The sequence below is a fragment of the Phasianus colchicus genome, chromosome 12 (genome assembly GCF_987193195.1).
Source record: "Phasianus colchicus chromosome 12, bPhaCol1.hap1.1, whole genome shotgun sequence".
Lineage (NCBI taxonomy): Eukaryota > Metazoa > Chordata > Aves > Galliformes > Phasianidae > Phasianus > Phasianus colchicus.
Genome location: NC_143447.1, coordinates 8,610,095 through 8,637,790, shown reverse-complemented (window position 1 = coordinate 8,637,790; position 27,696 = coordinate 8,610,095). Strand labels below are relative to the sequence as shown.

The following is a 27,696-nucleotide window of genomic DNA, read 5'->3' as shown; positions in this document are numbered from 1 at the left end:
CAAGGAAAAGAAGATAATTCACTGGGAGCTGTATGTAGAGAAAATATACTCTGCGGGCTGAGGAAAAAAAATACGTGGGGAATTGAGCAAACAAGGAAACGTACTGAGGGAGTTGGCAATCCTGTCACAACAGCCAGCAGACTATGAATGAAGCTGTTAATAGAAGTAGGGAACAGAAGAAATTTCCTTTGGCAAGGCAAATTACAGTTTAGAACAGATGATACTGAGCTGAGCTGATGTGTTGATGCATATATTTGTGTTTTTTATATATTTTGAATATATTTTGATTTCTCTTTCTGAACTCAGTTATAAGTAGATTCAAAAATAGTTTCAAACAGTGCAATCATCTTTGTTGGAAGCATTTCTTTCTCTCAAAAAAGCTCTGTAGGTAGAGATGACAGGCAGCTCCTTTGTTCAATGCTGCAACAATTGCTAAAGGGCAAGGAAAACATCACAACTACAGACACTACAGGTATGGATTAAGTATGAATGAAAACCTTCCACTTTCTGTGGTGTCAGATTCTGTTCAAAGGGGACTGAAATATGATCAGATTACAACAGATGTGCATTTTTTTCAATGATTTATCTAAAGATGTTTATCTATGACAGTATAGCCTTCTCTATTAATTCTTATTTGCAAATCATATTAGATGGAAGGTAAACATAAAGAGCATTAAATTCCTAGAGTGAATCTTAAGGGATTTTTTTGCCACTGACGTTATGAATCATAGTAAGACTAGGCCCTGCTATATTCCAGCGTGTTTCTGGAAAACTGTAATTAGGTTTTGTTGCTGGATTTTTTTATATTGAATATTTTCAATTTTCAGAAGTGAAGCAGACAGACAATTGTTCTTAATTCCACTCTGTATTGACTGAAGAAGTTAGAGAAGATGCTTATTGAATAAATAATGTGTATTAATGATGCAGTTATGCTGTGAAGCAGAGGCTTGTTCTTATAACATTTTTGCATTGCACGATTCATATTATTGAAGACTATATACAGCAAGAAAAATAAAAAGCTGTTTTTTTATGATGGTGTTTGTGGGTGCAGATTTCATAAAGAAATATGCATGATTAAACTGTATATTGAGAAGAGCAAAGTTGTATGAATTAGAGGAATTTGAACAGATGAACTGGAGTTATAGATGTGACTGCAAATAAAATGCATGTGCAAGAAATGGGGAAAATACTTAAAGCTCTTCCATTTGTTTTACTGTAAATAATGCTCTGATTTCCTAATGTCCACTTGCCTGAAACTTGTGAAAGAGAACATTAAAATACCTCGTTGTTATTTGTGCTAGGTGATGCTTTGTGGCAGTCAAGAGGAACTAGAAGCTGGTACTTCACTGGACAGGAATAGAAAGGTGTCTTACTAGTATCCTATTCACACTTGCATGTGTTTCTTTGTATCGCATGTCTTTTCTGATTGCTTCTGGTCTTGTCCATCACTTCCTATCCTAATTGCATGTCTTTTTATTCTGATAAATGTCTTACACTTGGGAGAAGATGAATATAACTGTTACAGCACTGAAGAGATAATGCATCTTGAGAGGATTTCTCAGTTAGCCAAACTGCCCTGCATTCATCAGGAAAGCTTGGAGGCAATTTGTAAGATGCTGATTTACTGTCTGACATACTTTGGGGAAAACAATACAGAATGTCTTCAAAGATATTATTCTATATCTGTGTAGGGGGAAAGTATCAGCACTTACTGACACTGTACTAAGTACACTAAGACTGAAATCAAAAAAAGTCACCTATCTGAATGGCAGCTTTCAAGTGTTCAGTATCAATCCAAGTTTGTGTATAAACAGTCTTGCCTTGTGTGGTGGTTTCTGATGGATTTCTAACAACTGAAGACTCACAAAGAGAAAATCTTTCAGCCCTTTGCTGTCAGAGTAGAATAGAATACCTCTATCATTACTGTGGACTTGTGCCCTGGAGAGTGTTTAGTTTGTCACAACATGTAAATGGTGGCATAAATGAAGTTATGTCACAGAAGATCTAACAATAGGTCTTAACTTGCTTTATGCCTCTGCTTATTTTCATGTTAGGAAAAACAGGGAGGTGGGGACACTAAAAGCACTTACGCAAAGGTTGGAAAGCTAACTAACTGGTATCAGTTCCAGCTTAGTCCTTCCAAAATGCCATTTCCCAATAAACAAAGTGTATGGATTATACCTCTGTTTCCTCCTTTAGTGTATCTATTTTTTTTTTTCAAGTTGTTATCACAAATATTGATGGTAACCAGATTAATCCTATTCTGGCTGTTCTGAAACTAACTTTCACCTTACCCTCTTGGAATATTTCTATCCTCCATTTTGTGTCAAAAAATTTAATTTGAAAATGCTCAGAGCAGTAGATTCAGGGCTGCAGGAATGTAACAAGATGCCTCGAAGAGGGTTTGGAATGTTTCTAAGACCTTACTCGAAAAATAGCAGTAAAACATATGCTAGCACTACTTCAGCATATCAAATCAGTGACTTTGTCACTTGCAGCAGTTTAAGAAGTTATCTCCCTTCCCCAGTAACCATTTTCAACTCCTCAAACTAGCTTATTGGAAAATAGTTGTTAAAATTAGCTGGGGCTTCCTAAATCAATTTTATTTTAACTGGTAACAATCCATAAACGTATTGTCTTAAGGGTGAAATGCTAAGAAGAAGGAAGAAATTATCTTGCAACAAATGGTTAATTACCTCCAGGAAGAGGAGGGGTAACAAGGCTGCAGCTATTTACAGGGTATCTTCAGCAGCTGTGCAGGTAATGCTGTAATTCAGGTGTTCCTTAGAATCAAGCAAGAACAAATATCTTCTGAAAAATGGGAAGATCACCATAGGGGTGAGTTGCTCCTATGAAAATCTTAGAAAGAAGTAGAGAAAATACGTAGACTTAAGAAAAAAAAGCATATATAAGTGAGTTTTAGTACAGGAATAAACATGTACCTGGGAACTTTGCTCCAGAGGTGAGTCAAACCATGGAGGCCTTGATATAAGCCTTAACTTCTTAATGATTATGTAATTAAAATTTAAAAAAAAAAAGCGTGAGACAAAAATCTCTTAAGCAATTATTTAAGTTGTACATATTTGTAAGTGACCTTGTTGTTTCTTTTCACATGTTACTAAATGTTTGGGTTGGAATGGTTAGTAGGTAGATGTTATTGCTGTACTAAGTTTTCAATTAGGCATGTAAACAAAATGATTTTGAAATCAGAAAATATTGTTGCATTGGTACAGAAAATGTTGCTTTCGAACTACAATATGGAAAATTGAAATCTAGCAACTTGTCCCAAAGTAACTCATGCTTTCAAGTTGTACATTTAATATAAAGAAAGCCACCCAGAACTATAAGTGTAAATTCTTAAAAGTGAATAACAGTTCTCATATAAGCATCATGTGGACAGATAATTAAAGATAATAGTAAAGCTTCCATAATTTGTTGATGGAGATATTAAGAAAGAAAATGCAAACAAAAAATAGTATAGTCAAATTTAAAATGAAAATTTGTTGTAGGAATAAGCAGCTGACCTACTAACAAGTTGTTTCTCTGCTGTAATATTTGGAAATAAAATTATGAAGTGCATCTTGGGAATCTGAAAATAGAAACATGTAAAGGGATATAGATTTAGTGCTACAGGAAAGGTATCTTAGAGCAAAGTTTGCCTTCTGTTGTCACAAAGACATAAGAGTAGGAAGAAATACAAACGTGTACATATGTATGACATAGATAATGCTAAATCTTATGAATCTCTGACATTTAATTTGAAAATCTTTCTGTGATCTAGCTAGCTATGAAATGCCTAGCTCTCTTAATTCTCCTTTCAATATTTTATATTTTGTCATTTGTTTCTTTTCAACGTGTTGCAGCTAAGATGTATGTGTATGACCTACAGTTCTTCCCAGTGTTTTACTAAACTGTGACTCGATACACAGTTTTTTAATGTTAGTGATTCTTTTAATCTGTACAGATTAGGGCAGTGGAAAGGCATTAAAATGAAGTTATAGCTTTATAGCATGATAACTCTTAATTTTGGGATGCCATTTTTACAGGTTCCAAATTCCACGTATGCTTTTCTACAAGAATAGTGTTCTCTTCTACTAAATAGGAGAATTATGTGAAAACTCCTGGTACAAAGCACTTTGTTTTCAGCTGGAAACAATTTCATTGCAGCCAGCTTCAGATAAATTCTTGACAGGTGCCTTAACAAAGACAAGGTTATTGAAGCCCAGGTGTATGTAATAATACAACTGCATGGCAGTTGGTAGTGTGGGAGTGGAAACTACTGGTTAAAAAGTGTCTCGTAATACACTTTTTTTTTTAAGAAGGCAAAGACATTGTAACTATTTCAATTTTTCTTCTGTTGTTTATTTCCAATTGCATTCAGAGCTGATTGAATCAAGGTTAGTGATGAATAGTTACAAATCAATGCAGGTATTTTAGCCTGTCTGCTGCAAACAAATAAGTATTCAGAGGATGTCATTATTTGTCTGGATGTGGCCATGCTGCAATTGCTCTATAATTAACTGCTTTATAACGCGGTCTATTGTGAGATTTAATTTTACAGGAAATGTCATGAAAATGCAAGTTGTATATGAAATATTAGACTAAATTTAATGCATCTGGCCAACCTAATTGATAAGGGAAATATCTACTAACTAGAAGTATCAGTGTAATTTTTGCGCTCTGTTAAAAATCCTTAGCTTTTGATCTGACTGTAAACAGCTTTTGTTTTTATGTAGCCTGTGCGTTCCTGTGTGTGCCTTCTGCTGGTAGATGATCTTCAGCTAGGGCGGTTGTTTTGATCCTTGCAAAATGGAAGTATGCTGTAGGGATCAGTGAAATAGTATGATTTGGGGTTTTTACTCTTTTTAAAGGATTGGTTTTTTACCAAGCTTTTTGGCTGGTCTACCAGGGGAGTTCTGATTACTAGATAGGATTCCATTGTTTTCTGACTTTGTGCTCATGTAAAGATCTCCTAATCTGCTTTTTCAAAAATTGTATGTCTGGAACAAAATATGGCTCTTGTACTTCGCTCAATTAGCACTACAGATCACCTGACAACAGTTTCTGGTGGTCTTTGTTACTCTGAACTTCTATAAAGTGCCACTTGTTGCCTTCATTCAGTGTTGAGAAGCTATTTCCTGCCAGGTAACTAGTTAGCCTTAATAGATCCAAACAGAAAATTACAATCACTGGTTATCTAAACTGAACCAGTATCTGTATTAGCAGGAAGAGGATGGATAAAAAAGCTGCCTCTGCCCTGTCTCTGCTGAGATAGTATCTGGCTCATTTGTGTTGGAATGAGGAGGAATGTGTTGAACAGCCTTATGTGTCTGCACTGTTGAGCAGGCTGGTCACAGACCAAGGACTTTGCAAAATTATCCAAACTTGCTAAATGTCTTTTTTCCTGCTTTTGTTTGTTATCCTTGTTTGAGAACAAACTTGACCCTACTTACTGCCAGTTAAGACAGTAGAAGGTGTTCCTATCTTTTCCTTCTGGAACAGCGTCTGACCTTGAGGCTCATTACTTTTAAAATTTCTGATGTTATTTATTACCTAATATTTCCCATCCAGTCAACAGCAGTAAGATGGTGTGGACTAATTACTAACATAACTTGGATGATTTACCTTGTAATAATAACTGGAAAAAAAAGGGGGGGAGGGAAAAGGGAGGAAATATAACAGTAAATGTGGATAGAAAAAGGACTGGACCTGCAAATAGGCAGCCCCAAAGATGGGAGCAGGGTGAGACAAGCCTCTTCATACTTCATTTGCATCATGTTCACTCAGCTGTGCATATCAAAGAGAACATTTTTCTCCTCAAATAAAAGAACACTATTCCAAAAGTCCAAGGTAATTATGTAGGAATGTGTGAACCTAAAGTATAATATCAATACTCTGCAACCTTACTTAGTGGATAGGCTGCCATTGTCATTTATATATTTTTATATATATAGGTGTATTTTACTGTATACTTTCAGTTTACTACTTAACAGACAATCTCTTTTGAGTTAATTAGATTCTTGCCAAAGTCCTGGAGACCATACTAATGACTTTAACCTGTGCCTAACAGCCACGATCTGAATTAGTATAGGAGAACACAAACTGGCATTCTTCACAGCTGTGGTAAAAAACAGTTGGTTAATGGAGTTCCATTATAATTGTCTTGTGCAATTTCTGAATATGGGGGCATAAGAGTTCTGTTTCAGAGATTTGTTAATGATGCTTAGCTGATCAAATGTAAGTTTTTGTTGTGCTGGCTTTTTTTTTTTTTTCCCCTTGGAGAGGTTTAGACCATACCTTGAAAGCCTTAAAAAGTAAATGGTTCCAAGATATTCTGTCAGTAACTCCTTTGCAGTTTGCAAAGAGCAGATGATAATGCTAATAGTTCTGTCTTAAAAGGATTTATGTTTACAGAGAAAACTCAGGGCCTTTCTTTTAATTTTCCTCCTTTGTTTTCCTTTTTCTCCCACCATTTGATGCCAAAGGTCTTCTAATCCTGACTGATGTAGCAGTATAATGAGAAAACTTATTCCTTTGCCAATGCTTCTTTATACCTTATTAATAATATTAGGGTTGGGATCATGTCTTTGCAAGCCAGGTATATACTCTTAGAATTACTCCCTGTAATCCAAAGGAGTTACTGTGAGCCAGTTTCCTCTGCTTGAACATAGCTTCAGAATGACTGGATAGATAAGAATTGTTTCAGAACTGCAGTCTGACATTGCATTACAGCTGAGAATGTCAGCATATAGAGTCACTGGCATGTTTGCTATGCTTGCTCTCTAGTACCTGCTTATTTTTCTCTGTGTGCTGAATCAAGTGTGTGTGTGTCACGCAGTAACTTTACAGTTAAATCACCAGCAGATTTGAGGACTCTTCACTATAAACATTCCGTTCTGTTTTATCAGCTGTCAGCACAAGTGGAGAGTGTCAGTGTAGGCAGGAATGAATAGGGAAAAGTGGAGAAAAATGTTTCCCTATCTTTATATTCAATTGTAATAAAGCTAAGGCAATAGAAGTATTAATCATCAAGACATAATATTTTTATATGTAATGTTTCATTTTGACAATTAATATCTTTAAATATAAAGCTATTTAAAATAATAATGTTAGGTTGCTATAGATTGTTACTTTATTTGCCTCTCAGAAAAAGCATGATAGATGATTTGTCTTTTAACCTGTTTATTGCCTGTAACAAATATTGATCTAGTTCAAAATATATCAATCAGAAATGAATAAAATAAGTATTCCAAGATGAGGGCTAAAGAGATCCTAATGAAGAGTTCCTATATTCTTAAGCCTAGTGTGTTTGAAATTGTAATGGGCAAAGTAAAGCCACTTATGAATCTACTCACTGATAGAATGCTTACTGTACAGATTAATGTATTATTGAGTAGGAAGATAATGCTGTGTGATTTCAGATAAGGTCATTCCCTACAAAGTAAAAAGTTACCCTTACACTAATTACTAGAAAAAAAATTATAAAATCCTTTTTAAGGAGGACTTATGCAGAGCTAGTACTTTCTAGTGTATATCTAGTATGTGGAAAATACTGTATGCAGAAGAAATACTGAGAAAGCAAATAATGGCTGTACTTAGGTTTGATCAGTTTGTCCATGTCCTTCTCAAAGATTTTGAATTATTTTTTCTTTCTCCAGGAAAAACAATGATCAATTTGGAAGTAATTTTGCAAAAGCAATATGGGCCAGAGCTATTCAGAAGGTAAGAGCTCATCTTTAAATTATTGATGCTTCAGTGTAATTTGAAGAATTGAGGAAGAACTTCATATAAGATTTCTTGTTTAAGTTATTATTTATAGCAGGATTTGAGGAGCTGACTTCGGCAGCTATTTGCAACATAGCTAATTCCTTCCATTGGTTCTCTACATTCATGTGGTTACCTCTCCTCAAGGTTTGTTTTTGCTTTTTTTTTCCTGAAATGGAAAGGAAAACATTCTGAATTGATCCAGAAATCATAACTTCATACATCTAGTCCTGAGTAACTTTGATGTTGGCAAAGCCCACTACTTCAGTGTTTAAAACAAATGTATTTAAGAAACATTTAACAACTTATCCTAGAAAACTGTTATTTTGTACTGATGCTATCACTGCCTGAACAGGCTTTTTCTTCTTTACATGTGGTAATGAAGGGAAATTTTTATGACTTCTTGCTTGGTTTCTGGTCAGTAACACTCAGTTACTAAACTGTACAAACTGTTGCCTCGCATGAAGAAATGGGAATTTGCACATTATTTTTTGTTGTGTCTGCTGGATGCCTCTTGTGAATAAGGAAAGGGAGAAATAACTTGTAACTCTTCTAACCTTTTTTTCCTCCATTAAAGTCTTCTACTTTGGCTGCTGGTAGTGTTTGCTATGGACAAGTGAGCACAGCTGTGCATTCCCTCCACATAACTCATTCTTGTAGGTCTGATTGTCTGTAGAACACAACTGGTTAGAACTCCTCCTCCTTACTTTCAACCATTTTTCCCAGTCTCTATAAGGGGCTGTAGGTGCCAGGGAAGTTGTACTCTCAGGAGGAAGAGAATCTAATTGTTTTAAATTTGACAGCACTGCCTGAACTAAACACTTTTTTATTCTCATGAAATGGCAGTGGGATCAGTGAATATCACTGGTCAGGGCAAGAAGTCGTCATGTGCCTAAACTGAGTGCTCCCAGAGCTCTTTGTAAGGCAATGATCATATAAAAAAAAAACCAAATGAACAATACCAGCAGTAAAACTAACTAACAAAATAATAAGGAAGAAAACAGTAATGAAAAATAATTATACCCTTCTAGAAAAAAAAAATAATGTTAAAAGCAAGAAAGTACTTACTGTCTTTGACTGAATAGTCTTCTCAGGATGTGGTTTTGGATGTATTTTTGTGTTGTTTTGTTGTTTACATTGGTTGATTGTGCTTTTTTTCTTTTCTGTATTTCCTTTTAATTACCTCTTTTTTTTTTTTTTTTTTTTTAATTTCTGTAGGGTAGATCTAGATTAGATACTGGGAATAGATATTTTACTGAGTGTGGTGAGCCACAGAACAATAGGTTGCTCAAAGAAACCTTGGGTGCCCCATCCCTGGAAGTGTTCAAGGCCATCCTCGATGGGACTTTGAGCAACCTGATCTGGTGGAAGGTGTTCCTTGCCCATGGCAGGATGATTGGAACTAGATGATCTTTAAGGTCTGTTCCAACTCAAATCATTCCATGACTCTTTCAAAGCAATTGAAAGTGAACTTGAGTGAAAATTATTTCACAGAGATTTTTCAGATTGATTTGATAGAAGTTTAATATAAACTATGTGAGACTGTATTTTAACTCCCCTGAAGTCTAATAAAAACTTTGCTCCATAAAAATGCTCCTGCTCACTATTCACACAGTGACTGTTATGCAGGTGAAAACTACCTTGTAGAGGGGATTTGTGCATTGAATTAAAATGTAAAAGCACAGAAAAATAATGTCATCTGTTACCTTACAGCCTTGACTGTGCTGTAAACCTGCAGTTAATAGCTTCTGAGAAACACAAAATCTGTTTTTTGATATTTGTATTGACCTAACAATAAATTGGATTTTTTTCCCTATCACCTGTGCATTTTGTGCACGTGGAAAAGTTCCTGTAGCTACCATATTCTGTGTCTTTATTGCATTGATACTAAAGGATGGTGACCAAGTCACTTCAAGACTATAACAAATTTTATAGTAAGACATATGGCAGATGTAAGCAAGTACCCTGTACGTGGAACTCTTTTGTTTTAATGAATTGGAGAAATATTAAAAGGATCTTTCAGATCTTCAGCTTTCTTTGAAACCCATGTGTTGAACTTTTGTCCTGATTTGCTTCTAATTTTATGTTTAGTATGCATGTAGAACAGTGGAGGCTGTGTAAATGCAGCTCCTGAAGGGCTGGATCACTCTTGGAGAGAGTGATTTAGATATCTTCCTGTACTAGAAAATATGTAGGAAGCTTGCAGTAATTCTGTGGAAAACCAAGTATTGTTCTGAAGGACCTGAAGTTACATCAGGAATATTTGGGATGTATGCTTTTCTGTTAGCCTATGGAACTGAGAGATTGAGTTAGGCAGTTGTTATGATTAAATATGAGATGACAGCTAGTGTTTCACCAGAGGCATGGCAGCTAATGAATATTTACTCAAACACTGACCAGATAGGAAAAGTGCCAAGCTATAGGTATGGAGCCTGACTTTTTATATTTAAAAACAGAAAACCTGCCCCAGTTTCTGCTTGAAATAACTAGGCCTTCTTGCAGTTGTTCAGAATATGGGAGTACCAAATGTTAGGAAATCCTTTCAATACTGGGGAGGGAAGAGTAATTAAACACATGAGGAGAAACTCTACATAAGGAGTAAGTTGCATTTTAAAAGACAGTGCAGGTTTAGATAGGGTCCTTGAACTGCTGCTCTAGTTGTTGACTGGAAACAAAAACCCAAAATAGAAAAGTAAGGAAAACAAGAAAATCCTTTGTTCACTGTTTGGTGAACATAAAAATTAAAATACAGATATTAGGATGGGATTACAGAAATTCTAACAGATTTGAAATCGGCGCTTTTAAGTACTGGCAACAATTATGAAAAGATGAGTTTAGAAGATTTTTTTCTTGTAACTTGGTGTCAGCCTGAAGTACAATGAAATAGATTTACCCCTTTCCTGCTTCCCACCTACTCTCCACAGTGTATGTCACTGCGATTGTATCTTTTATTAATAATCCTATGCACACTAGAGACACTTCTGCTGCTGAAATGTAATCATCTGAATGAACAATTACTGCCTAGGTTTTCTTAAATAAAATACTGAGAATAATAGTTGCTTTCAAAAGCTAACTTTAAGCAGAAGAGACCATTTGTGTAAAGAATTATACCTTGTACCATTCCACAGCGCTGTTTATTAGTAACAGTAAGAATTGGAAACAAAAGATGGTGAGGTGCTGGCACTGTATTAACTGGCTCTATAACCCAGGGATAAAAAATTTAAAGTGGCCTTGGCCAATTTTTCCTACATGCCTTATTTCTTAATTTGCAAAATGAGCATCGTATATCCAAGCATCACAGTGTTCATACCTTTAAAATATTTAGTGTGTGTTGCACTACTTAGAAGATACTATATAAAACTCAGAATTCACTGTGGGTTGGTTTTTTCTGCTGTTCTCTGTGATTCGAGGTTAACTGTATGATAGATGCAGTGATGTTCAGTGTGAGAGTACTCACAATAATGCTGTAGCCAGCATTATTGGTTTATTGCCTTATTCAGAAATAAAACTTGACAACCTAATGCTAAAGCAGAGAGCAATGGGGGTTTGGGACTGGGTAAGCAGACATCACTCTGTTTAGGAGCTGTGCTACTGTGAAATGAATGCAAAGGTTCCCTCTATAAGATTTTAACGGGCCCAAGAAATTGCAAATTAAAAAAAAAAATCGTCCAGCTGAACATTTTTTGCGTCCCTGCATTCCATGTAGCATTTGGTATATGTCTTTGAATGTGGATAAACAAATATTTCCCTTTTTAAAATTGTTAATGAATACCCATATCTCAACTCAGTTAGAATGTAATTATAGTGTTTGAGTGACAATCAACATATTGATTAAGCTAAATGACTGTCTGCAAACTAGGTGCATTTCTTTTCATATTTTGTGAATTTATTTCAAAGATCAGAATGCTTAAGATCACAAATGAAACAACAATTTGAAAACAAAGAACTTTAAGTGCACTGTCTTTTCAGTTAACTGAATTTAGTCTCAGTGCAATTTCATCCATTTTAAGATTTAAACAATGGTTTAGAATGTTAATTGATGAAACGAGGCGGTTCAAAGTACTGGAGGAGATGAAAGACTTTCTGATGTATTTTCTTCATTAATCATTATTGATTGTATTATTAATTGGGAAGAAAATTCTAGTCATATTAAGTAGTTTCACTTAAGATAAAATTAATCTTGAGTATCTTGTCAGAACTTTTTGAATGTACTTGAAGGAGGTAAAAGAGGCAACATGAAAACATCAGACTAATGGTTCTGAGGTCACTGAATGGTTTTCCTTGGGTCTTTAAGATAAATTCAGTCAGCACAGAAAAGCTGTACGGTATTTATCAAACTGATACATTTTGGCCTGTTGAAAAAACTTCTTCAACAAACATGCATGCAAGTGCTGAAGAGTAAGGAAAATCTGGCCTTTACTGTCCAGTGTTAACTCTCAAAGAGGAAAAGAAAAGGGTGCATGAGCCTCTTGTGTTCAGTAGTTAAATACAAGAAAAATCGTAAATGACAGCAGCCTGCAATATGTGATTATAAGTAGAGAAATAATGGATTAGAAATTGAGGTAATAAGTCAGGAATGACCCTCATGTCAGAAGTATGAAAGAAAGGATGGTAAGAAATAAATAGAGCAGTTGCATGGAAGTGATTGCAAATAATTTAACACAAATTACTTAAAATACAAATTACAATTGGCTTATGTTTCAAATGAAAAATTATTCCTTCATTTTGACTTCTGTGTCTCATGGCTTATGTGCAGTTTACATACCATCTAAAGGGATAAACTCTTTAATTTTATTTTTCCCCTTAAATTAATGTGAAACTCAAAAATTGCTGTCCTAATTTAATTGAAGGTGTTAAGAATGATAGAACCCAGGAAGAACCTTGATGAGTTGCTGTACCATCATTTGAGATCAGTTATGCAAGGATAGAAAAAGTTTGCTTTACTTTCCCCTTCTAAAAGTAAGAATATAATGATTCACATCAAAAAAGAACAAGAAACCTTCTTGCTGCTCTTTTACAGAACATACTCTCTTCCACAATTAAACTTCAATTTTCTCTTTTGCTTCAGAGCTCCAAGAGAGACCACTAATATTTTTTACCTTTCCCTGTTTTATCTATCTCCAGTAACCCTGTTACAGTGACATACAGGGGTGTCCTTAGACTCAGAAGGAATGATTTATTACTGGCTTTATTGATAATCTGAGGCTAAATTGATACACTACAGAATTGTACAGCTCCTGGAGCATATTTGTAATTGAATAACAGGACATTTTGTGAACATGTGTGGTGATGCTTGAAAGGGTGAAATGTAACAGTTCTAAGAGAGAGTCTACAAGGGAGAATGTGTACTTTTCATAAAACAGTCAAAAATTACCTTGTTGGTATGAATGAGCTGGAACATCTTTCAAGAATTCCATTCTGTGGGAGAAACAGATAACTTTTGGAATGCAGTGAAGGTGAAGAAGGTGCTGAAGATGAAGTTAGGATTGTTGAAGGCCAGGATCCATTAAGTTATAAAGAGTTGGAGATCTTAGTGATAAGAATTGGAGGAGTAGTCTCATAATAGCAAGAAATGTAAGGAAGTCCAAGGGTGAGGAAGGGAGAAAAATACTGGATTGACCAGTCATTGTATCTGTTGGAGATGTAGAACAGGAAAAGCAATGAAAGCATCTGAGGATGGAGCACTGATAAAACCCTGGCAGAAGGAATGATAGGTAATGAAAACCTAATGAAAGATAATGTTGGAATCTAAGCAGGTACTTCAGAGAGAAGGATCGGGAAAAAATATCCAGGAGAAAAAAATTGCTGTGCTTCCAGGCTTGTAATACATGAGGTAGACCTTTGCTCCAGCAGTCCTAGCACTGTGAGCAGGGCAGTTACAAACATTCAGCTTTTAGAATCATTGCAACACCTGCTTTAGTGTTCCTGCCTGACTGACACAGATTTTTCATGTGATCTGTCTTCTCACAATCCTTACTTATTTTCAAATAAGGTCATTTGTTTTAAATTCACTGCCAAATTTTTCTTGCGCAGTCTGGTGATTTGGCTTTCATTGCTGAATCTCTCCGTGCTCCTACTGTTTGTGGCAAGTCTCAAGAAGACTCTCAATTACCACCGTTATTATGGATGTTATTCATATACTTAATTTTAAGTGCATGATTAAGGCCTGCATGGAATGGAGATATTTCCATAGTAGGATTACTTTTTTTCCAAAGAGCTTTGCAGTATACAAAAAGACTCTGCAAGTAGGATAAATGTAACTTGAGAGCAAAATAACATTTTTTGTTTCGTAATACAAATAATAGAAAGCTAGGATGAATAAATTACTAGGCTAATCACTAATATGTGCATCACCCTGATAAGACTATTTCAGTTTTGTTTTCATATTCCACTGGATGAGCAAAGAGGGGAAGGTTTGCTCTACTGCTTCTTGGAGTAGGCTGATACTTGCTGATATTGAACTGCCATTTTCCAATTCTGTTTCCTACTGTCTCTGCCTCCAAAACCCTTAGATACCAGAAACCCCTGGCCGAAGGCAACAATCAGCTCCTCAGCTGGGACTGGAATGCATGCACTGTCAGACCAAAGAGAGGTCCAGGAAAGACTAATGCCTATAGTTAGATCTGTGGTAGTGTTAGCATAAAATATAGGTTATTTTGTCTTGAACTGAGTTGTAAAGAATCAATGGAAATAAATTACCTTTAAAGTTGGGAATGGTAGAAATTAACTTTTATAATAGGGCAATGAGAAAAAGCAGACAAGTTTAATACTCTGAGCTCATCATTCTTTTCTGCCAGTTTATATATAATGTTAAGATGGCAAAAATTAGTATTTGCATTATGCATTTGAAAATTAACTATTTTAGGATAAAAGGAAAAAATATTCAAGATTATGTCTCATATATATAAATTTTTATATATGTATTTTGTGAGCCTTAAACCATTTTTAGTTAAGTCCTGCAGAGATCAGCTTGTTCTACATTTATTAAGAAGCTGCACAATTGTTAAGTTACATTACTGATATGAGGACTAATGATAGATGTTCTGCTAAAATGCTTAGTGTTTTCTCCCATAATTGGAGAGAGTTTAGTAGAGCAATGGTACAAATTCATACTTTGTGATAACTGAAGAGATGCATGTGTCAATAGTAGTGTCTGAAGAGCTTAGTTACTGCAAAAAGTCTTGTAAGTACTGTAAAACATAAAGAAATGCAATAAGAGTCAGCAAAATATCAAGATAAAATCAATTTTTTGCATGAGAAGTGGCAACTGAGTGAATTTCTGGTTTTTAGAATTTCTTTGACAAGCATTCTGCTCTCATGGGCAAGGCAGTCTAACAGTCTCTAGGGTGTCCCCATTGCTGGAGGGAAACAGTGAGCAAGGAGAGTGCAATGCAATTATGCTTCAGAGTGACGTATTTTATTCTTAAACGTCTACATCATGTCAATACATTATGACTTTGGGTGCTTAATAAATCCAAATGGGAGAAAAATCATTTTCTGTCCTGAAATATGCTTTGATATTGGTCTTCTTTCCTGGTGTTTGTTTGTTTGTTTGGCTTACATGTCGTGACTCTTTCAAAACTAGAGCCAGCTTCTGTTTAATTTGCAGTTGACCAAGAGCTGTTACAATTTCAAAAGTGTTTGCATGTTCTCTGTTAATTTAAAAACCTTAATGAAAAACTTTCACTTCTCTTAATGACATTTAAACTGCATAATTTCATAGATAGCAATAAAGAAACTGTGGATCTTTAGCGGAGAGAAAGTAATGGTCTGAGCCTGCATGTTTTCAGAAACTCCAAAATACCTGCCATTGTAGCCATCTTGGAAACTGACAGGTGGATCCCATCAAGCACTATCAAGATCTGTGAATCACGAATAGCTTTGTCTTTTTCTTTCTAAAAGTAAGCCTTTGTATTCTAATAACAGTGAGGTTTATCATAAAGAAAATAACCACTATATGAGAGAACATCTTTAAAACTCTGTGTTCTCCCAATAAAATGGGATGTACTTAACACATTCTTTTGTATCTTTAAGGAATTAAAAATTATTTTAAGCATTGCAGACATGACAGCTTTCCATAGGTTAAAAAAAATATATATTATTATTATAAAAATCATATGATACCTCCCGTAATTGTGTGGCTCTTAACCCACTCAATTGTACTATTGGAAGCAAGCAGCGCCCGGCACGAGGGTAGCCGCGATGCAGGGCCGCCAGGCGGCCAGCAGGGGGCGCGCTGGGAGCGGCACGGCGGCGCTCGCCCCGCCCGGCGCAGCGGGCTACGTGCCGGCGGGCTGGCAGCGGCACCGAGCCGGATTGAGCAATCGGTCCTTCCAGTGTAGAAGAAAAATCGAATCTCTGATTAGGCTTAGAATTGTTTGACTTAGGAAGTGATTGATCAGATTTATTTCTAATTGACTCGGCGTAAGGATTGACACAGTTATTGCCTTTTTGTAACGAAAGAGAGGAAATATCCCTCCTCTCATCAGGCTGGGGAGGCGGAGGATGGACAGCTTAGTTCTGTGGCAGCTTTTGCAAACTTAGGCTGAGAGTTGTCATTACGTACAAATTGCTTCTAATCAGTTATAATTGTCATAATTTCAGTATAAGTAGGAGCAACAGAAATAGTCCATTAATGCCCCATAGGATTTATTTAACAGTTGTTTTATTACCTACAGATAGTGATGGACGTTACTGAAATATTTTCACTTGACAGGCTATTATTCCTAAGCAATAGGAATTGTCTTCTGTTGCTGAATTTTGTGTATGTCTGTAAAAATATATGTATGTATCACTGTGTAGGAAAAGCTTTGTCCCATTTTCTTGGTATAATTGGGTTCCAAATATAAAACTGCTTTGTCTGTGAATATTACACTATATTTTAAGTGGATTTGTTCTGCAGGCTGAGCTTGATATCCTAAAGTATAATTTAGCTTAAAGAATGAAGTAATTACTAGTATAGTTTGGGTGCAGATGGACTCAATTTTTTTTTTATAAGCAAGTCATATTGTAGGTTGACAAGACTAATAATCTGTAAAAGTTTTTATTATTTTGGAATTACTGAGTTCATTTTTCCCCTATAGAAGACTTCTGGAGTTAAATCTATTGAATCAGGGTCAGAGACTGCTACTATGTCTTTCCTCAACAGTATTTTGCTAAATCATAATAACTATGAGAGAGATTACTAAATACATGAAGCTGTGGTTTCAGAATTTTATTCATTTATAGTAGTTATTATTTCAAATATATTTCAATCAAAAGAGGAGGAATGACAATCAGGCCTTTTTCTAGAAAAGATGTGAAAGATTACATTCCCAGTGTGTCCCGCAGTTGTTGAAGTGATTTCTTTTGTCTTGGAGATGCAAAGGTGTGTGGAAGTATTCCTCAAGGTTAGTAGACTGAGTTTCATACAGTGAAACTCAGTGGCTGCATTAGCAGTCATTTGATCAAGGAGTGTTTATAGTTTTAATCAATTCTCCCTTCAGTAGTTGCCCATATTAGAGCTATCTTCTGTATTTTCAAGGTGCACAACATTAAGTTAGAGTCTCCTCAGGTAGTGGTCACAGCATCAAGCTGGCAGGAGTTTAAGTGTTTGGAAGATGCTCTTAGACCTGTGCTGTAATTTTTAGGTATTCTTGTATGGATCAGGAGTTGGATTTGGGGAATCTTTTGGGTGGCTTCTAGCTCAGGGTGTTCTCTTCTGCTTTATATGAGTTAGTGTTTTTACAAACCCAAGTATGTGTTCCTGGAACTTTTTTTGTGTCTCTTTTTCTACCAATGCAACTTAATTGGCACTGTGTTCTTCATATCGAGAACTTTTCACCATTGATGGATGACTGCTCCAAGGAATTATCACTAGCAGTTGTGGTCACGAAATTGTGGAAACAGGCATACAGAATAGCTGTTCTTTCCATGAAGTCTTTTAGATGCCTACTGGTGGTTGGGTGGTTTTGTTTGTTGGTTTTGGACGGGGTAGTGCTTTGTTTTGTTGCTGTTTTTCTTCATGTGTGAGCTGGCTGGATAAGGTGGTTGCTGGCATGATCAAAGTACAGGATTTGGCTAGAATAGTGTAACAGATTACAGCATGTGTATGCAGTCTGTTATCTATACATGTAGTAGTTGTTAGCAATTGGTAAATTGCATTACATCATTGTCAGCTCTTAAAAGTGTGTGTTTTAAGGCTAGCTTAATCAGTGTGTGAAATAAAAAAAAATGCAGATAGCCTTTGTGTTAGCTTATTGAGAGTGGTGTGGATGCACATCCCAGTACCATACAACTAATGTCTTAACAAGTAACACCTGACAACATCCAGACCCAGTGATCTCTTGAGGTCCCATTCAACCCCTATGATTCTGTGAACTTGCTTGATGCTGACTACATTAATTTACATGTTACGAGTAATGTTATTCACAAAGATTTTTTATTAAATGAAAAAAAATCATTTTTTTTTGCAAAACAATCTCAGTTTCATTGCTTGTAGACACACAAGCATTTACTTAACCTTGATGAAAACACAGCTTATTTGTTACTGTCTTTCTACAGTTGGTGGCCATACTTGATTTAGCTGCCCAATTATTTATTTATTTTCACCCTTAATAAGCCATTCAATTGATTGAGGCACTATAGTTGAATCTCATGTAATTAGGACTATGTTACTGAAAATTTGTATCAGATGAATATTTCCTATTGTGTGTCTATAAAGTTTTATTGTATTCCTGTTGGCATGCAACATGGTAGATCTGCAGCATCATTTTGTGTAAGTTTAGACAGAATATTAAGTAATCGCTACAGGCTAATTACTACAATAAGATTTGAATAATAAAGCATTCATTAATCTGGTTCTTAGCTATAAATCTAATTAAAAGGAGTATTTATAGGCTGTGTTCATTTCAAAAGAACATAATAATGATCCATCATTATTTTATAATGATATGCCAAAAAAAAAAAAATCCAAACTACTAATTTTATCGCGGGGGATGATGGTATTCTAGAACTGATCCATCTGTAAATCATACTTCAAAAGCATTATGTTGTAAGATCTCATTGCTAATAATACAGTGATTGCAGAAAACGCAATCTACAACCAGCAGAGCTTTAAATAGCTATTACTAAAAACTGTTGAATACTTCTAAGTGCTGCCATTGACTCAAGGTATCATTAATGTCTTTTAGAAGCAAATAACCGAATTAGTAGTTCTGTTGTTACTAGCGTGTCAACACTGACCAGAAATTTCAAATTTCAAATTTTTATACAGGAATTATACATAATTTATGTGCAAAAGTACTTAGAATTTTATATGGCATTTCAGTGCTGCTATCTCCCAAGATTGATGTGGTAACAATGTACTTGTGGTGGTGTGCGTGTACACATGTTAAGTAAACATTTCCACTTATGTTATATGGATACTGCTTTGTAAGTTGGTTTCATGAAAGGCTGTCCTACAGTTCTTCATCTGTTAAGGTTTAAAACATACTTAGTGTGCTGATTGTGACTTTACACACACTATTAAGTCAGTTAACATTAAAAACAATTACATTTTGTAAAGGATAATGATTTACTCCCTGCATGAACAATAATAATCATCTGTTCTGCTGTTTGAATCCAAATAAGTGACCGAGTCCTACTGTCTAGGAATTAAATGAAAATACTGTGTGGGGGAAAGGGAGCAATGCTTATTATCTCAAGCATCTTTTAAATTTTAATTGTTATGAATCTGTGTAGCAGATTCTTTTATTAAATAGGAATTAAAAAAATCAGCCCTTTGGGAAATCCCTGCCGAAGGAGAAAGCTATGCAATTGTTTCTCCGGGCATCATGTCAGACTGATAAAGTGTTATGTGAACCATGGCCCTACCAAGCAAGAGATGTGATCTGTCACTGTTATCCTTGTGGCCAGCGATGCACCTGCTGGCTCTCAGGGAACACTGTGCAGTTTCTGTGAGCGAGGGCTCTCTGTAAGCCTATTTTACTCCATCTGTGAAGAGAAGGGGCTGCCTTCCACACAGGAAGGCTGTGGCTGTTGCAGTGAATACTGCATGCAGAAGCAGTGGCAGAAGAAAACAGCACTGGGTGAAGTTACCAGCGCCAAAAGCACCAGGATTGCTGTGCTCTCGTGTTGATGTTGTATTTGACCAGGAGTACAACGCTGACTCCCATCTTGCTATCACAGCGGAGAAATAAATCTGAATTAGTAGCTGCACTAGTAGCAGAACGAATTAGTAGCTATAAATACAACTGCTCATAGCTGTTAGAACAAGTTGTAGGAGGGTGGGGAAAAAAAAAAAAACGAGAGATAAAGCCAGGGGGCTGGGAGAAAGCGTTTAATGCTGCCTAGGGAATACGATGGAATTTTGAACAGATATTGTTGCGGACTAACAGCATGCCTGATTGCACTTGAGTTGAATCGCTGAGAAGCAGCCTCATGTCTGTACTGTACTGCTTTTAAGGCTGAAGGAAGAATGGGGAAATAGGAATGGATTTGTGCACGGTATTTCTTCATAAGAGGAAAATATAAAGATGGTGGTATGTAACTTGTATCTTATTGTTTTTAAGAAGAATTTAATCCAGGTACGTATCTTCTTCATGTTGTTGTAGCTAGTCTGCATACGTTTTTCTGTTTCCTTTGTTTCCTTCCCTTATTTTCATTCTGAGTGTACCTCCTGCTGTTGCTAATGGGATGCATTGATTTGGAACTGATTTTCTTTGTAATGCTACAGTGTTGATGAAACTGTCAGGTCTGGTAGAGTTAAGAATCAACAATTCTTTAGGAAGTCTGTGTGTGTGTTTGGGAGGGGAGAGTCTTATTTTGCAATGTTGGTAAGTTCACAGTGTAGAATTAGTGCAGCGTTTGATTTAAAATGTTCCAACTCATTTTTAAATGATATAAAAAGCTACGTTAAATAATACAAATATGGATACGTGGTGAAAATGTAGTTTGCTTTGCTTATATCCCTTCATACTTTTTTCCTAGTTCATCATAGGATTAATAATAAATTGAGCTTTACAGATGCTTATGTATTTCTGGGTCTTGATTAATCTTCAAGATGAACATCCTGCAGCTTTGCTTTGAAAAGACAGCTTGCTCAGAATACATGCTTGATTCTGCTCAAAGCTAAACCAGTCTGTTAGAATACCTTTCCTTATCTACCGTCCAAGCCACAGGCTAAGAAAATGCAAATCTGTTTAATACTTTTTTTTGGTAAATCATTAAGTACACATTTATGTCTCTGGCAGTTTTAGAGGTTGATTTACAGAAGCTGAAAGTATTTTCTTACTGAGAGACTGGTGATACATTTTGTAATAAGTAGGTGGAAGAATTATAAAAATATAAAAATCCAATTGTATTAATTAAATTTCAACTTTCTTTAGTCCTACGTGTCCTATTGCATTTCTGTCTAATAGACCAGTTATATGTAGTGAAGTAGAAATACAATATAAAACAGTGTGTCTTTAAACTAAGAACACTAATGTGTTTTAAGAAATGTATAGTGGGGGGAAAAAGCGTATTAAAAACATTTAGGAATAAAATAATGCTTATATGATTGCTTGGAAGTCCTGAGATATCTTAAAATGTTCTCTCGAAGTATTCTGTTACATTGGTAATTTGGCTGCAGGCCAGGTTTTAATAATAATTTTCTATAATATCTTGATACAGAAAGGGTTAATGTGAGTTGTGGCCTCTTAATATTGGAGTTAACCTTTAGCTGACAGGAACTACTGTGCCTTGAAAGAATTCCGTGGTGTTGCACTAATTTGCTTTCTGATGTGAGAATTAACTGTTCATCATAAAGACCTTATTTTTCACAGAGGAGGTGATACAGTGCTTGTATCCTAAATGCAGCTGGCAGCGATTACATAAAATAATGCCTTAGTGCAATATGCAACAATCAATAGCAAATGAAAATTTAAAGTTATTTGAAACATCTGACTGTTCTGAAACTACTGTTAATTCTTACCTTGTATACAATCAATGTATGGAGGAAAGTGTCAAAAGGACAGTGCTGAGGCTTGAAAGGGTCAAAAAAATTAGGTTAAAACCTTTTATTCACTGTCTGTTATTTTTTGTAATGGCATTATGGTAGAAATTATGTTGAAGTGTAGTCTCAAAGACACATTACATAAAGAAACAAGCCATAATACATGATAAATATTTTTTTCCAGTGGAATTTACACAAACTGCAGAGTTGTTTAAAGGTCTTCCGACACTGCACTATTTATTTGATCCTGCACTGATGTCAGAACAGCATTGTTATAATGGCTATATATGAGTATGGGGTACTCAAGAAGTCACAGGTGAAGTACTGAGATTCCAGAGCATTATCAAGCTGGAGGAGAAGGCAGATAGCTCAGAGTATCTCCCAGTTCATGAAAGTATCAAAGAAGGCTGAAAATTCCCAATTTTCTTTTAATTGTAGTGCTGTGAAAATCTAGGAAGAAGAAAGTCATAGATTGTCTCATGAAACCATTGCAGCAAAACAAGCTTTGAAGTATAGAAATCCTTTGGCACCTAAGAAGGTTATCATGCAGGCTTGGTTTTTATCACCTATGTCATTCAATTACATTCGTTGCTCTAAAGTAGGGGTGGAGATCTAACTACTGCTCTACAGATGTCAGTATTTAGTAGCAAAGGAAGAAGAGATGTTCTTTTATAACTTGATTTTTGTGAGACATTTAGAAACTTGTTTCGTGTCTACCATTTCTGTTAGTGAACATCAGTTCAGGTGTTTGGCAAGCTCAGCTCATGTTTGTGTCTACTTCCTCTGGTGTATGCTAGGTAGTGTATGCTATCAACAGCAGCTGTGGTGCTTTGAGTTTGTGACCTTTTTCAAATGTAAAAAAACACAAATGGTCACTACTATTCACTGAGTGAAATATATCTTTATTAAAAATTATTTTGTACAGTATATTGTAAAAGTATAACTAGTTACACTATTAGTATATTTTAGAAAATACTTAAATATTTTTGTGGTAGAAGTCAGTTTACAAGTTGCATTATTTCACAGATACTTTTTGTAAGTGGCTTTAAACAGCAAGAACAGAGGAGAAAAGAAAACAACACCAACCACCCTAGTCAAAAGTCCTCCAAATAAATCAGCACTGTTTAAAATTATCCACACGATATGGATTGATTTAGTTCCAAGATGATCCAAAGCTCCATGGCAGACTCTGTCCAGAAGGGGTCTAATTCATGGCAGGGAATTGCCTGTCCCAGAGCTCATGTCTGTATGGTTAGAGGATTGAAGATCTATACCTGTGAGAAAGTGACTGATATGCCCATATTGACTTAGTAATACAGTTATCCTGAGAATCTTAACAAATAACTTTCATTTTTAGGTTTTCTGTTCCTTCTGTAGCCTGCACTTAAATAGGAACAAGTTATTAAATACAATTGTCCATAAAGCTTTCCAGTTCTTGACATGAAAATATTGACTAAAAATAAGATCAGGTAGGACACATAACATTGTACAGCTGTAAAAAAAAAAAAAAAAAAAAAAAAAAGAGAGAGAGAACTTTCAGGCTCCCTGTTGCTCTTCTTTTTATACTATACTGTCTTTTATTTTTTTCTTCTTAAAAAGAAACGTTAAAGAAAAAGAGTTAGGCAGATAATATTGAAGCTGTGTTCCAATCATGTGCGGTCTACTTCTTAACTCTTGTGTGCATTAATATATTCAACTACACTAAAATAATTAGTCTACTGCTCTCCAGATGGAGCTCATTTTAACTTTAGGAATGTGTTCAGCATCTGTTTACATTTAAATATTATTCTATCATTGCATAAATCTTTCTTTTGTAGGTGTAGTTAAGTCATTGTCTTGTAATGAAGTAGTTTTGAATATATATTGGTTCAAACATCATTTTCATGTTTGTGATATGAATGCCATACTACACATTTCTTTCTCAGAAGAAAACTTATCAGAGAAATGCAAAAAACATGAACTTACACAAAGCTGTGGAGAAAGGTGCAACTTAAAGACAAAATAAAATAAAAATCCTGCCCCTTTGGATGAGTTTCATGCTTAGTTGTATTGGTTACGTGTCCTGTAATAGAATAGTAATGAGGCTGGTTAGATGGTGATTAGATACAGAGATAGCTGGATTCATAAAGAGATATCAGTGGATAAACAACATATAGTGAACTTTCGAAACGGTATAAAGGACAAGAGGAATAGCTTTTTAGCCAAATGGAGCGAGTGCAACTCTTTACTATTATTGATATTAGAACATTATTATGTATTTCATGTTATCCAGCTAGCTTTCTAATGTTCATAGATGGATGTTTTAAAGCTTCAAGCCAAGGTATATGGCATGTGTCACAGCTTCTGTGGCTGCTTTCTGACAGCCAGCTAGTTTTTTTTCTACTCCATTAGGACTGATGGTAAAATTGATATTGTCTAGCCAAGATTTTTCTCTCAGTATTACTATAGGAGAAGCAAGTCTGCATCCAGCTGAGATGTAAATTTTGTGTTCTGGTAGCACTCCACACTTTCATTTGAATGGTGGGGAGAAAATCTCTGGGCTGAACTCTGCTGAGAAATTCCTGAAATGAAGGAGAGTAATCCAAAAGATTTATTGTTGTTAAGCCTCTCTTTGCCAGGGTGTGCATGCAGGTCAGCTACATATCATACAGCATTAGCATCAGTATTGCTTTATCTTGAGAGATTCACCAATAACACAAATCATAAATGTCAGTATTTAAGACGAATATAAGAAGAATTTAGAATATAATGCAACAAATAATAGTTTCAAATTAAATTCTTACAAATTGTCATCTGAGATGCATTTCAGTGCAATGTTATGGTTATTGTCAATTAATGAAACAGTCTGGAGGCTATAAAATTTTTAGTGTAGGTTTCACCTAGCAGACATAAATACATTGATTGAAGAACAGTTATGTCAGCGTAGCCTTATTCCCAGGAGACTACTAAAAACCATACTTGATAAATCTGTAGGTCCGAATTATGGTTATTGTGCTTTTGATTTCTTGTGTTCCTGAAAGTAACAAAGACTGCTTTAACCTCAGTTTCTGTAGCTACAAAGATAATATTTTTAGATTTTGTTTGTAATTACTTCATTTCTTAGAAGCACCTTATGTATCCCCAATGGATACCTTGGCCTATAGGCAATACTGACTGCTTTGTTAGCAGTGCAGAGTGGCATTGCTGCCGGAAAGGGTTTTTGTTTTATTTTTTGCCCCACTCAGTGTTGTGAACACCAACTGCTACATGTCTTTTTAAAGAGGGGAGCTACTACTTCTCTGCCTCCTTCCAAATACATGCAGGCCCCTTGTAGCTGTGTAAAGCTGTAAAAGTTAAGTAGAGCTGTGGTCTTGTCTGTTTCTTGCTTCTAGTGGGAATGTTCCTAATCCACAAACTTATCTCTCATTGGAAGAGGGATGCTGCTGTACATCTTCATTTATTGTAATACAGCAGAATGTCAGCTGTGATCTACTTATTTGTTTTGATTTGATAAAAATGGAAAAGTAAATCTCATAATCTATGAAGATCTCATGTTTGAACTTGCATTCTTTGCAACTTAGTTTAACTGATCCCCTGTGTCTTTTCTATCTGATGCATAAGTTTTAGCTTTGGGAATAAGACTGCTTATACCTGATGCTTCTAGCTGAAGAGCTGGACATTACCTTGCTATTAACAGTGTTCTTAGAATCAGTTCAAATTTCATAATCAAGGTGAATGACAAAAGCTTAAATTCAGACTTTCTAAAGGGAAAATATGGAAGAAAACGTCCTTGTCCGTTTTTGTTACTGAAGGAACCCATTAATGACTTAATTTCTAATATCACAGTCTATATAACTTTCCAGTTTCCTCACCTAGCATTGTTGTTATACTTCTGTTAATTAACTTTACTGCTATAATGATAAACTAAACATCTGAGAATGAATTCTTCTGCTTAGACTGACTTAACCCCTCCATGATCAACTTTATCATGTATGTCAGTTTACTGTAGTAACAAGCAGAAAAAGACTGAAAAATAGATCCATGTTGATTCATTAGAAGACCTGGATAAAACCAGAAAATTACTGAATGACAATTTGCAGCTCTTTCAAACAGTTCTTTGTTCTACATGCCTCACAAATGACTGTTCCTTATTTCTCAGAGTTAACCTCCCTTAGAGCACTCATTTAAAATAGAAGTATGGTAACCTTTTCTTGATTAAAATAGATCCTGATTCAATGTGTAGAGAAACCTTTTTGGAAAAGTAGTACTTAACAGAGCAGTGATAGGTTGTAAACTGAAAAATGGATCATATGACTAATATAAGTGAGAACAAATGCAACTTGCATGAGGGAACATAAATCTGCTTAATTTAGCAGATTTATGTGCTTAACAGTAGAACTTTTAATTTACAAGTATTTTAAATTGTCTCTGATAAAGAGCATAGCTCAGGCATTGGATAAAAAGTGTGGCTGGCTATGATAGCAAGGTTCTTCTACAAAGAAGTGATTAAACTTCATTTAAAATGAGTAAAATGTTTCAAATTACAATGATTACTTCATTGCTTCTTGTTGCTTTCTAGGGCGAGACAATAAGTAAGGCTGCTAGCTTGTTTGTACATTGTTGATATCTTTTCAAGGAAATCCGAGTGACCTGAGAGAATTTTCTATAAGAGAGCACTTAAAATGCTGTCAGTTGTTTGGGTGGAGGAGGCAGGCAGTCACTTCCAATCTTGTTCAAGAAACGGTTACAAAAATTCAGTGTAATGGCTTAAAACTTAAAGTTTTTCTACTTCTAGAATCATGCCTTTGAGAAGTGTCCCAGGCTAGTTCTATCCTCTAATAATATGTGAAAGATAGAGAGCATTAGCTATAGAGAGGGGAGAGTTATCATATTACTCTGAGATGCCATTTGCATGCCTTAAAGATCATATGCAGCCCACTGAGCCAGCACTTCTCTTCCAAATTTATTGCCCTTATATGACTTTTAATACATGGAAATCAGGCATAAACCTGGAAGAAGAAAAAAGTCAAAGCTATGTATGTTAATGGATACTTTATTTTCCACAAATATTTTAGCTTTCATGAAACAGAAGTCAGCAACTTTAGAAAGGGTGAAGACTGTTGTACATTCTTTTTCTGTTTGCTTTTGCTCTTCCTCGTAATTTAGTTATAAACTGGATAAGAAATATCTTCTAACATCAACTGTTCCAGCACTCCATATACCAACCAGCCTTTTAGCAGTTTTGCTTGAATCAATTAAACATATCTTCCTGTTACTGCTTGAATAACTAGTTAAAGTACCAAAAGGAATATAATTAATAATAGGCTCCATGAAGACAAGCCTTGTAATGAAGATGCTGTATATTAAGGCATGTGAACACTCTGTAATGCTTCATACGTTACCACGCCATTTGCAGACTTGGTGGAGAATTTGTAACTTATATCCTGTACCCCTCCTATGCTGCTACAGAGTAAGTTTCAAACTTCACGTAGCCTATATTTATATAAACTTCTTATTCTGCCAGAGAATATTTTGCTGGTTAAGAAGCTGAAATAATCATTTTTAGGATTACTATTTTGGATTTTTCTAAGCTATTTGTCTTGTTTTATCCTGCAGCTATGAGTATTATATGCTGTTCAAAAAATAAAAAAAAATAAGAATCTGTAGGTTATTAAAATGTATTGACTGCATTTTTTATGGAATAGAAACTTCTCTGCAATGGAAAACAAGTTTCCAGGTACCTACTGGAATCTCTTCTAATGTTTCTTCAGAACAAATTGCTTTCCTGCTGTAATGCCACCTGTTTTTGTCCTGAGACTTGTAAAGCAACTTTGTTTCTCTCTTACTTACTTATGTGTACTTAATTTTTTTTTCCCCATGACCGGTGCAGTTTAAAACTTAGTAACTGAATGAGATTGTTCCATCAGTTCAGCTTACTATTGTCTTTTACTTTCTCTTGTGGATTCTTTTCTCCTTTC

The 27,696-nt window shown here is 35.4% G+C and overlaps 1 protein-coding gene across 1 annotated transcript in view; it reads left to right on the top strand.

The window, feature by feature from the left end:
* LOC116244677 (protein unc-13 homolog A-like) overlaps nucleotides 1-27,696 on the top strand; it is a 43,547-nt gene that overhangs the window by 15,282 nt on the left and 569 nt on the right. The window contains exon 7 of the mRNA XM_090149280.1: nucleotides 7,659-7,722. Within this exon, the coding sequence (XP_090005406.1) occupies nucleotides 7,659-7,722 (64 nt within the window). The remainder of the gene's footprint in view (nucleotides 1-7,658; nucleotides 7,723-27,696) is intronic.